The sequence below is a fragment of the Trichosurus vulpecula genome, chromosome 4 (assembly GCF_011100635.1).
Source record: "Trichosurus vulpecula isolate mTriVul1 chromosome 4, mTriVul1.pri, whole genome shotgun sequence".
Lineage (NCBI taxonomy): Eukaryota > Metazoa > Chordata > Mammalia > Diprotodontia > Phalangeridae > Trichosurus > Trichosurus vulpecula.
This window is the reverse complement of record NC_050576.1, coordinates 389,872,708-389,885,399: the sequence shown is the minus strand read 5'-3', so window position 1 is coordinate 389,885,399 and position 12,692 is coordinate 389,872,708. Positions and strand designations below refer to the sequence as shown.

The following is a 12,692-nucleotide window of genomic DNA, read 5'->3' as shown; positions in this document are numbered from 1 at the left end:
AATTTTCCTTTTCTTCTGGATTTAGTTAAAAAAGAAAAACATAATCAGAAATTAGGTTAAGTAGGTATTTATAAGGCAGGCTTTATGATGCCCACTTTTTAAATGATAAAACTGGGGTCTGTTCAAATTTAATTGACACTACCATGATCCTTTCCACATTGGGACTTTCCCCATCTTAGTTTCAATATATCATGGGTCGGCATAAGAAATTGAGTGGTAATTTTTGGGGAGTTTTATGGAAAATACCTTGCATTTGCATAGTGCTTCTCAGTATTTGAAGCACTTCCACACATTGTGTTTGTGATTGCTGTTGTGGTTTGTCCTTCATTCTTGAAGAGGACCATGACATCAGGGAGGCTGAATACAGATTGAATCTATGGTTCCAGTGGTGATGTCATTGGTTCTCTTGGAGAACAAAGGAAGAAGAAGAAGAAGAGGGAGAGGAAGAAGAACAACAGCAATGGTATTACTCAGATCAAGAAGATCTCTCTACCAACAAAGGATGGCACCTTCTATGAGATTAAAGGTCTTAGAGAGGGTGTCAGACTCAAATAGAAACAGATCCTCGGGCTGCTGAGTATTGATTTGTTTTTGTTCAGTCGTTCAGTCATACCCAACTCTTTGTGACCCCATTTAGACTTTTCTTGGCAAAGATCCTGGAGTGATTTGCCATCTCCTTCTCCAGCTCATTTTACAGATAAGGAAACTGAGGCAAACAGAGTTAAGTGACTTGCCCAGGGTCACACAGCTGGCAAATATCTGAGGCCAGATTTGAATTCAGGAAGATGAGTCTTCCTGACTCCAAGCTCAGTGCTCTATCCACTGTGTCATCTAAATTATTGTTATTACTGTTGCTGTTCAGTTTGTTCCAGTGGTGTCCAACTATTTGTCACCTTATTTGAGGTTTTCTTGGCAAAGATACTGGAGTGGTTTGCCATTTCCTTCTACAGCTCATTTTATAGATGAGGAAACTGGGGCAGATAGGCTTTAAGTGACTTGTCCAGGGTCACACAGCTACTCAGGGTCCAAGTCCAGATTCCAGGCTCTATATACCACACCACCTAGCTTTGGAACGACTTAGAAAACTGCACATTAACATTATCTATGTTGTGCTATATTTTATTTAATTTGTTTAATGCTTCCCATTGCATTTTAATCTGGTTTGGGGAGTTTTGCTGAAGCATGCAGCCTGAGGGCTGTGAATTTGACTTCTTTGGTCTAGAGTCAATATGCGTTAGAAAGACTTAACTGGAACCCAGGTTTTTCTGGCTCTGAATTCAGCTCTTTATAAGCTCTTTATATTTTAACTTTATAGGTTGCCTCTCTAAGATAATACAACAAATATTTATTAAGAACAGATAAGGCTTAATAAATAATGCATAACATTATTTCACACACTACTCATAACAAGTGTGCATTTAGACCAGAAATTTAATATTATTCCTTTTTTTTAGATAAAGACTCATATACAATTCCATCTAATATACGTATTTGTTGAATGTCTGCTCCGTTCATGTGAGTGCTGTGAAGTGGGGAAAGGGTTTATAAAAATAAATGAGACAAGGTCTTTTCTCTAAATGTCTTCCCAAGGTTATACAGGTAGTAGGTAAAAGAACTAGGCTCAGAACTCATGTGTATAGACCTCTCAAGGAAGTGAGACAGGAATTTTACACAAAGGATAGTAGTAGTCCCATAAGCCAGCTAACCTAACCCTAACCCTAACCCTAAATGCGTCCCGGCCCTAACCCTTCTAACTATGAGGGCAATCCAGCCACACTGAGCAAAGCAGCACTATCTAAAAAGAGACACTGTCAAATGTCCCAAGTCAGGGCATTTTCACTGGCTTGTGTCCCATGCCTGGAATGCTCTTCCTCCTCTTTTCTGCCTCCTGGCTTCTCAGGCTTCCTCATGTCTATGGGAAGCCTTTCCCGGTCCTCCTTAATTCCAGCACCTTCCCTGTCTTGATTATTCCTAATTTATCCAGAATATAACTCATTTATACATAGTTGTTTGTATGTTGTCTCCCCTATTAGACTGTAAGCTTCTTGAGAGCAAGGACTACCTTTTACCTTTCTTTGTTTGAGGCACAAAGGAGGCATTTAATAAATATTTATTGACTGACTGACTGACTTTAGTCTCAGAAGCAGAATATCAACCAAAGTCAACTAAACTTTGAAATGTCCCCTTCAGGGACACTCGTGACTGTGTGGCATTTGGAAAAGGGAGGCTCCTTTGGGAGATGGTGACCTGGGGGCTATCAGAACAGTGGACCATGGTATGGCAGAAGACCATGAAATACAAGAATAGTGGGTTGACAGACCATCATAGATAGAAGGCATATCTTTTCCCTTTTCCCTCTATGGTGTCCTAGTCCACAGCTTTAGTCACTCCAGCCTAGTTACTTATTTTTGAGAATGGATATCTTGGTTTCACTCTGGCCACTCATAGACCTCATCCCACTACTGATGGGCATGGAAACTTTGACCTGCTCCACTTCTGACCTGGGTTAGTTTGTGTCTTTTTAGGCATCCTGGTGGCCCCTGGCACTCAGGGGCTTCCCAAAGTGGTGTCAGACTATGTGTAAATACCCAGTCACAGTTTTGCCCTGTGCAGCTTGCAACTCCTGAGCTCCGGTTGTCCTCTAGTCTCAGCCTCCCCAGTAACAGGGCTTAAAGGTATACTCCATGCCCAGTCATCTAATCCCTAGTTACAGGTCTGATAGTCACTTTTATCAAACTTTCAAACCCACAGGGACCTGTTAAGGATGAATTCAACCTAGGTCTTCCTGGAAAGTACCAGTGAGAAGGAGACACCATTTAGGGATTTGGGCCAGTCTAACAGAGACGCCAGTATTGGATTGGGAGTCATAAGACCTAGGTTTTTATGCTACTACCTGTGCATTCATGGTCAAGTTGCATTATTTCTCTGGGCCTCATTTTTAGTGGATAGAATGTTGGACCTAGAGAGAGGAAGATCTGAGTTCAAATTACATCTCAGAAATGTATTAATTGCATGACCCTGGCCAATTTGCTTAAACTCCACATGTCCCAGGTTCCACATTTTTAACCCAGGAACCCAGAGCTGGGAGGAGAATATGAGACAATACTAAAAACATTTTGCAGAGCTTAAAGTACTATATTTATAAACTGAAGGGTTTGGAATGTAATTATCTCTAATGTCCTTTTCACCCATGAGATCCTGTGAATGTATCGGTAGCAGATTTTGAAAACAATGGCTTCAAAGAAAAGTCCTTTCTTGTTGTTGCTCGCCCTTCATTCTTGAAGAGGACCATGACATTACGGAGGTGATGCCATAACAAGTGAATTGGATTTAAGTGAGGCAGGGCTGTGCAAAGGCACCAGCCTCACCTTCTCCTCCAGAACCATCTGGATGCAGTGCTGAGATGTCGATCAGGATGACTGGAGATGGCCCAGGAGGCAGTGGGATATCTTGACCTTTTTAAGCTAAGGTCTTTAACAGGTCTCAGTTTGACCGAGGCACTGTCCATTCAGCGACTAAAGTTAGGTAACAAATGAAGCAGAGAATGGCCTCTTTTACCTAGTCAAAAAAAAAATCAAAGTAGGAGGAGAAGACCTCAGGATTTCTGGCCAAAATAGAAACAATTACTATTTAATTTCACTCTGAGCCAATCTGGGCCCAAACAATGACCAAGTGGGGCCTTGGACCTATTGTTGGCCAATCAATGAGATCCAGAGTGACTTAGATTTTAGGAGTGATCCTTAAGAAGAAATCTAGCCGGTAAACCCCAAGATATGTTGTGAGATTTCTTTCCACACTAGTGGAAAGAGTGCAGGAGAGGCCTAAATGAATCCACTCTCAGCATTTACCAGCAATGCAACCATGGGTAAGCCAGTGAACCTCCTTGATTCTCAGTTTCCCCATCTATAACATGGGAACAGTAATACTTAACAGCATGTTAAAGGTAAGAACTGTCTTTTGGTTGGTTCAGCTCCCATGATGGCAGTGCACAGGCAAATAGTCTTTGATGTATATATGAGGGACTCGGGGTTGTCATTTTATATACAAAAAAGATACATGGAAATAACTGGAAGCCACAAGAACTCCTCATCCATCCTCATTGCTGTCCCTTAGATTTGTCTTCTGTGTTTGCTGTCCATTCTATTGCCTCCAACCTGAGATCTCTCTCCCTTCCCCTCTCACACCCCATCACCATTTTTCATCAAACTTCATGGCTCTATCCATTCAGGATAGAATGGACAATGGCAGGATGAGCCAGCAGCAAGGAGGAAAGCTAGGAAGGAGGGATGAAAAATTGTTTCACCCCTCCACCCCTGCTGGGGGCTTTCCCAATGTCGATTCTACTATCTATGTCAGTATCCCCAAGCCCCATCAAATCTCCCATATCCCTCCTAGAGATCTCTTCCATTTTATTCTTCATCCCAGATGTCCTTATCTACCAAGGATCCTTTGATGAAATGTGTGGGATAACCTGAGTTTGGTTTTCTTCTAAAATGTAGAGAGAAGTGTTGCCTGAATCTTTTGCGCACAGACTCACCTTTAGCAACAAAATAAAACTTTCTTTCCCCATAAGGTCTAAGTGTCCAGCAAAGGGACAATTGAGACAATGAGTATTCTATCAGGAAAGGGGAAACAGAATTAAATGTCAGACTATTTGAAAGCCAAAGTCACAAGGCATGTGGATTACAAGTCATCTTGAAACAATGGTAGACCATCACAAACATTCTGCAAAAACAAACCTTACCTTGCTCTCTTTACAAAATGTTATCCTCCTCTTATGTTACTATTCTTCCCTGGAGGATTATTGGATGAACTTATTAGTAATATAGTCTGGAACCTCCTTGATTCTCAGTTTCCCCATCTATAACATGGGAACAGTAATACTTAACAGCATGTTATGAGACTTTTGCTTACAAAGTGTTTCAGCCATTGATCTGCTGTGACTTTCTGAAAGGGATGGAAATTCAGTATCTGAACCTGGAAAAAACCCGATATTCTCAAAGTTCATTGCTCACTGAATTTACACTTGGCTTCTTTAAGAGTAAATGGCATATTACAATAAAAATGAATTCTATCTTGCACAGTACCTTTGACAAGGCTATCACATTCACCAGTGCAGCTCAACACACGGTGCCCGCAGATGTTTTTTCTTCATTTTAGGAAGGCAAAGGAAGAGGAACATATAATCAACTGTAAAAACCGATGCTTTCACCTCCCTTATCAACAATGTCTAAATGGATGAATTGGGAAAGCTTCAGAAATGTGCTGCTCTAATTCTGAAAAGTGGAAACTAGCTTTATTGAAATATTAATGGAGTTCAGGTTTCCACATTTCAAGAGACTTAAAGCAAGTGGTGATCGTTACTTATTGAAGCCTCCCCCAAAAGAAGGAAGAAAGGAATGGTTGGTTCAGCTCCCATGATGGCAGTGCACAGGCAAATAGTAGCATGTCTGCTATGGACAGCGACAGGAATGCATAGCCTTCTGATTTCCAGTTTGTTTACTTTTTGGGGGGACCACTACCTTCACTGGTATTGATGAGCATACCTTAGATGTTAATGAGACATATAAAAGGGATCTGATTTTTGTCAACATAGCCAACTCCTAGCACAGAAATTCCCTTGCCTCAAGCAGAACACAATGCATCTTTGACTTAAGGCACACAGAAATTAGTGACTTGTCCAGGGTTACACAACTAGTAAGTTTTAGAAGCTGGAATGCAGGTCCCCCAACTCTAAATCTAATATACTAACCTCTACACCATACTACATTTAATGACATAGAGAGAATTATAATTTTATAGGCATATTTAACTAGTCATAAAATACTGCTCTCAGTCCCCATCATGGCACCATGAGGACATTGATTCTTAAAGGTTATAATCTGTAAGTTCCTTGAGGGTAAGAACTGTCTTTTGCCCCTTTTTGTATCCCCAGCACTTAGCACAGTGCCTGGCCCATAGCCGATAATCAATAAAAGTTCATTGATTGACCAACTGATAAATTGAATGCAAAGTCTAGGAAATTCTACCACTACAGTCCTGGTGACATACTCGGTCTGCTTTCTGGGGACCAGTTTAGCTAAATATGGAAAGGCTCCTTTCTGGCCACTTGGCGATGAAATGCTCTGCTCGTGGTAAACCATAAAACCAAGTATAAAACAAAGTGGTCCTCAGTCCTGTGCAATGATCCCTTCTGCTTCTGCAGTGGTGGTGGCAAAGTAGTAGAAGAGAGACCAGAAGTAGGAGGTGCCAAGAAGCTCATTTTAAAATCTTCTATAAACCTTAACTCCACTGTTAGTACTCTTTAAATGCAAAATCTTGTTCCAGTGAATTGGTCATCACACTATGAGAGGAATTGAATCCAATCTAGGAGTATGTTGATAAATATTTAACAACCGGACTGGGAGGGGCAGGAAGGAGTATGTATACACACTTACATGTTTAATCTGCATTATTAACACTTTATTAAGTCTAGACAATCAACACAACAATAAATCCAAGCTCTGATTTGTAACTAATACCATTTTTGAGGTGTAAATGCTCACAATGAACATTTGACAATGGCTCTCACAGGCAAACCTTGAATTTATCTCAGTCTTGATATGGTCACCCCAAATGAAACCAGAAAACCAAAAAATTATAGGGAAATGGAAGAATGACTTATTGATTCACATAGAAGCAAATAAAGGGTTTAGTGGGATTCATTTCATTACTCTTCTGGAGAAAAAAGAACTGTCATTTCAAGGCAAAATTCTTCACCTTCCTCTGCAGGGGTCATGATAAAAATAAACAGAAGAAACCCATGAAGATAATTGTTGCTCATGCAACAGCGTCTTTATAGAGGACAAAGTGGCAAAGAAATTCTATGTAGAACTTGATAAAATACTCCTAATGAAACCAACACATACTTTAGTGGTGATATCTATGTGAAGGTGGGCATAGGGAGGACAGTGAAAAATATATTGGAAAACATGGTTCAGTATTAAGAAATAAGGGAGATCAAGTGATGGCCTGTAGATTATTCAAAAGTCCTAGGTTTATAGCTTATTAGAGAAGACTGTCAGGAGACACTAGCCTGGAACATAATAGATAATAAATGTTTTCTTCTTCTTTTCCTTCTCCCTTTGCATTAGAGGTAAGGCAATTTTAAGGCACTGAGAACATTATTCTCAAGATATCAGAAAGAGGGGAGAATGCAAAAAAAATCAAATAACACCATAAAATTAATTTATATTTTAATATATAGGAAATGGAGGATTAATTATGAGAATAATTTTCAAATTAGATTTCTGTACACTGTTAACTTGTTACAGTTCAAAATCAATATCAAAATAGAGGAATAAAGTGGAGATGACATACAATTGAGGTAACTCCAGACTTGACCTATTTAAACAACCCATTGATACCACAGAATGGGAAATGGATAAAAGAACATATCTCATGGAAGACTATTACCATTTCTTTTTTTAAAAATAGTTTATTTATTTTTAGTTTTCAACATTCATTTCCACAAGATTTTGAGTTTCAAATTTTCTCTCCATCTCTCCCCTACCTCCCATCCCAAGATGGCATGCATTTTACCCCTTCCCCCATCTGCCCTCCCTTCTATCAACACCCTACCTCCCATCCTCTTCCACCTTACTTTCTTGTAGGGCAAGATAGATTTCTATACCTCATTACCTGTATATCTTATTTTGACTATTACCATTTCTTAAGGAAGTTTAACATACATAAACCAATCACCACAACAAGGAGATCAGAAGAGACTAGAAGTCACATTGACTAGCAAACACCTGATCTCTTTACAAAGCAGAGTGATACAACGACCAAAAGCAATATCAGATGTGCTCTTAAAGAAAGTGCCTTTGTAAACTCTTACAAATGAAGATAGTAGAAGATTATGTTTTACCATACAACAGTGAGAAGCAGTATTAAGAAAAATGGGTTTGCAGAAAGCTTGGGGAAAGGGTCGACTAAGAAAATTCAGCCTAAAGATGAAACCAGGAGTAGTACATAAATACTTAAAAAATAGAAAAGACTCTATAGAAAGGTTTTAGAAAAGTAATAAGAATGGGGGTAGGATAGAGACTCGGCCTATGATTCCAATGTTCTAGAGAACTTCCTTTTTTTTCTACCAATGCAGATCTTACCTTATTTAAAATTTATAGCTTTAAAGAATTTCTTAGAGTACTGAGAGATCAAGTGACTTGCCAGAGTCTTGTAGCTACTATGTATCATTAAATAAAAATTGTAATTAATATTTATATTGCACTTTATGATTTTCAAAATGCTTCACATTTTGTATAAATGTAAAAACCTCATTTGAGCCTCACAACAACCATGTAGGCTAGGTAAATATTATTAAGACAGTTTTACAGATGAAAAAGTTGAGGCTCAGAGAAAGGAAATAATTTCACCCATTGTCACATAGCTAGTAAGTATCCAAATGAGGATTTGGATGTAGGTCTTCCTGACTCCACATCTAGCACTGTATACTTTCTAGATGACTTTCTAGAAAAAAATAATTCCAGTGACAATGGAGCCAGCATATTTGAACTTTTACCAGTGAGTTGACCCATGTGCTACATAAAAAAAGAATTAACCCAGATTAAACAAACACTAAATTAAACAAAGTTGGGAAGAACAGCTGGCTTAGACAATCAGACAACTAGGTGGTGTAGTGGAGAGAACACTACGCCCTAGTAGAGTCACTAAGACCTGAATTCAAATCCTACCTCAGAAACTTCCAAGTGACGCTGAGCAAGTCACTTCATTTCTCTCTGCCTCAGTTTCCTCAACTACAAATATTTTCTGAGAATGGTCTATATTAGAGATGTCAAACACATAGCCCATCAACTGCCAATAGCCCACAGCAATCCAAAATGCAGCCCAAACCACATAAAAATGTAATTAAGACATATTTAACAAAATAAAAATACAATAAAACATAGATAATGTTAATATGTAGTTTCCTAAGTGTTAAGTTTCTAAATGCAAAGCCCCAAGTGAAATTCATAGAAATGTGAGAGAGATTGTTCTAACAATCCACACTGGGAAAACAAAATGGATAAAAAATGAAACTAGCCCAAACTGTGAAATACAGAGAAAAGACATACTGTCTAATTAGTTCATCAGTATGTGTATCTTACAACTTCATTGAATGTATGGCAGTGGGGTCCTGAATCTTACTTTTTTTCATGTATACTACTGAGATTATAAGTATTTATATCACCTTAATTTCTGAATGTATGTGCTTCTATACCCAGCACACTATGCCTTTTGACAAAGATTAAAACAGATTTTTAAAAAATTCTATAAAACCAATCAACCCACAAATTATGTCTGATATTTTTTTTTTTGCAAGATACAGCACCCATAGTGCCCCAAGCCCTCCAAAGAAGGGAGAGAGAGTCCTAACTCTCTCACAAATATTTATCTGGGCCTGGGATTAAATAGTAGGAGAATATCATAGAATCACATAATGACATAATAACCTTAAAGCAACCCCTTCATTTTATAGACAAGTAAACTGAGTCCCACAGAAATGAAGTGACTTGTTTTAGGCCACACAGCAATTTAACAGCAGAGAATACAGGTTCTTGCACTCCTGAATATTCGATCCATACCACTGTATTTTCGATACATCAAAGTGAAGACCAGCCTTTGTATTTTGTACCGAGTCAAAGCAAGTAGACCTCAAAAGAGCTGCTTCATAAGGCACAAAGCAAGTCTTCCATAGGGCTCAGACACCTACCTGCTCTGAGCTTCACAGTATATTCAAGACGTGTATTCCCAGAATCTCAAGTTCCAACAGTAAACCAGTGACAAAGCTGATTTTCAAATGGTTTTAATGACAGACAATCTGCATACCAATTGACTCATTTGCGCACATGATGGCTTAGAACAATACAGGGAAAATATGTAAAAAGGTCTGTAATGGTGTATGACAATTGCTTCCAAGTATGCTGACCTTTGGTAAATGAAACAAACAGAAAGTACAGTACTCTTTTGATGAGACATTAATGAATGATTAAGAATGGATACAGCTGCATCATCGGCAAGCACTTTGTTAAAAATATTCTTTTCATTTCATGTCTGTCCCATAATTATAATGGAAGCATTGTGCAAGTCAGCCAGTAAGCGCATGCAGTAAAATATTTATGTTTTATAATAGCCGTATGGTTTCCAAGAGTGCATTGTCGAGTGTAGACACTTTCCCCTTTTCCCCTTGTCACCTCATCTTTACCATGTGAAAAACAATGCCACGTATCCCTGGGCGAGTGCTGAAACAAAAGCCTCACTCAGTATCTGTGGATCGTCTGTGTCCAAAAGGAAAGGTGTTCCTACTTCCTTCTGTAATTTTTATTTAGCTAATATTCAGGGGAGGAGGGAATAGATCATAATTTCCTGAATTATCTCTTTGCTTCAATTGGGGTTCTGTTTTGTGGATAAGAATCACGGGCAGATGAAGTTGTAAGATCAATAGTTAGCTGGGCTTCAGACAGTAGCTTCTATGGCTCAAGAATGTTATGAAAATAGAAAAGAGAGAAAACTTCCTTAGAAAAGCAAACCTACACTTTTAGTAGCCATGGAAAAATGGACAAACAATTCACCTCTCCCAAATGTGCTTACTTTATACAATTTTAGAGCTGAAAGCAAACTTGGAGATCCTGTATTGTCTCAGAGCTGGAAGAGACCTCAGATGCATAAACTCATACCCAGTCCATGAACTCTTTTCCAATATCCCTAAAAGTGGGCATCTAGCCTTGATTTGGACCCTGAAAACAGGGTAAGAATGCTAGATTTGGAGTCAGAGTCGGTGCACTGAAATCCTGACTCCACTACTAGCGAGGTGTATGACCTTGGCCAAGTCACTTCATTTCTTTGGGCTTCAGAATCCTCATTTATAAAATGAAAGTGCTGGACCAGTTGACCTCCAAAGTTCCTTCTAGATCTAGATCTATTTATGATGGATACTGATAGGAAGGAATAAGTTTTGCTACTTCAATTTTGAACAGTTCCCATTATTAGGAAGCTTTTCCTGTATATCTGCCTCACTGTAACATCCACCCTTTGGAATCAGTTGTACATTTTGGAGCCAAGAGATGAGTTAACTAAGTACCAGGGAGGTTATATGTTTTGCCTAAGGCTACACAGATTGTGATTTAGTGATTGTGCCAGGACTAGCACTTAACCTTGGGTTCTCACTCTTGGCTTTCAAACTGGTGGTCTTTCCATTGACCTGCTACTGCCCTTCTAGGAGTAAGTATAAAAACAGTTCTTCCCATAGTTAAAGTTAACTCAAATGCGTATCACTAAGGAGAGCAGGATGAAGCTCTGAACTCCATCATGAACTTTGGGAGAAATCAGCCTGCTATTACTTCCTATTCTTCTCCTCAAATGCCTCCCGGAGGAAGAGAGGGAGGGAAAAGGAGGTATAATCAGACAAATAGACTCAGACACATGTGTATTTACACATATACTACATCTATGTATCTCTCTCTCTCTCTCTGTCTCTCTGTTGTCTCTGTCTGTCTCTCTGCTTCTCTGTCTCTGTCTCTCTGTCTCTCTCTGTGTGCCTCTGTCTCTGTCTCTCTGTCTCTCTCTTTGTCTCTTTCTCTCTCTCTCATCTATGTGTCGACCAGAAAACAGAATGGGGAGACAATTTTTTTCTTGCTTGAAGTCTGACTACAATTAATTCTATGAAAGGATAAAACAATTTTCTGTCTGTTTTAACGCTGAACCTTCTGACTGTACCTGGGTCATTGATGAGCACCTGGGGCTTTGTATCTCCCCAAGAGTGAAGAAGAAGGACGAAGAAGGAGACAGGAGTCACGTTTGCTCTAACCCCTGTCATGTTCAGCACAGGCGACAGCAGCGGGAAGGTCTTGCATTTTTCACCTGGAAGAAGCCCCTCTTCCTGAAATTCCTTCAGCCCCCCCTTGACCTTGGTGTCCAGGATACCGCTTCACCATGGAATGAGCAGAGAGCTTTGTTATGTCACAGGTCAGGAAGTGAGATGCATAGAACTTTCCAGGTGGCAAAGGAGGCAAACATCTTAGGAAGATTTTGACTTCTAACTCTCCCACAAAGTCCTGTAAACCTCCAAATTCTTCACTTCTTAGTCCTTGCCAATTCTAGAGGAAGAGGAAAAGGGAACATCTCACACACACACACACACACACACACGCGCGCGCGCGCGCGCATTTGGCAAATCAGGTACTTTAGGGATTATTATTATTCTGCTTGCCCCATTCTCCATTTATATTTTTAGAAATTTACTTTTCATTTTGACAGATGTAGTGGCAACTCTAAGAAGGGAGGAAGATTTTATATTTTCTGGTTGGATATGAAAATATACCGGGGATAGGGGAGCTTTTTGAGTGATTTACCTCACTCAGGAAGACACTCTTCTTTCTTTTAAGAAATATTTCTTTTCATTGTCATTTCTACCTCTATAACACCTCTGCTATCTGGTCCCTTCTCTACTCGTTCAACTACCACCCTAGGACAGACCTTCATTACCTGTCTCCTGGACTATTGGGAGACTCCTAATTGTCTTTCGGTCTTGATTCTCTTTCCATCAATCCATCCTACACACTCTGCTGCCAAAATTACTTTCCCAAAATACAAGCCTGACCCTGTCTCTCTTTCATTAAGTAAACTCTAGTGGTTCCCTGTGGCTTCTGAGA

The 12,692-nt window shown here is 39.4% G+C and overlaps 1 protein-coding gene across 1 annotated transcript in view; it reads right to left on the bottom strand.

Annotated features, from left to right (window-relative positions):
* Positions 1–11,980, bottom strand: part of LOC118845825 — an 85,294-nt gene extending 73,314 nt beyond the window's left edge. The window contains exon 1 of the mRNA XM_036753866.1: positions 11,758–11,980. Within this exon, the coding sequence (XP_036609761.1) occupies positions 11,758–11,857 (100 nt within the window). The 5' untranslated portion in view covers positions 11,858–11,980. The remainder of the gene's footprint in view (positions 1–11,757) is intronic.
* Between the last annotated feature and the right edge of the window lie 712 nt (positions 11,981–12,692).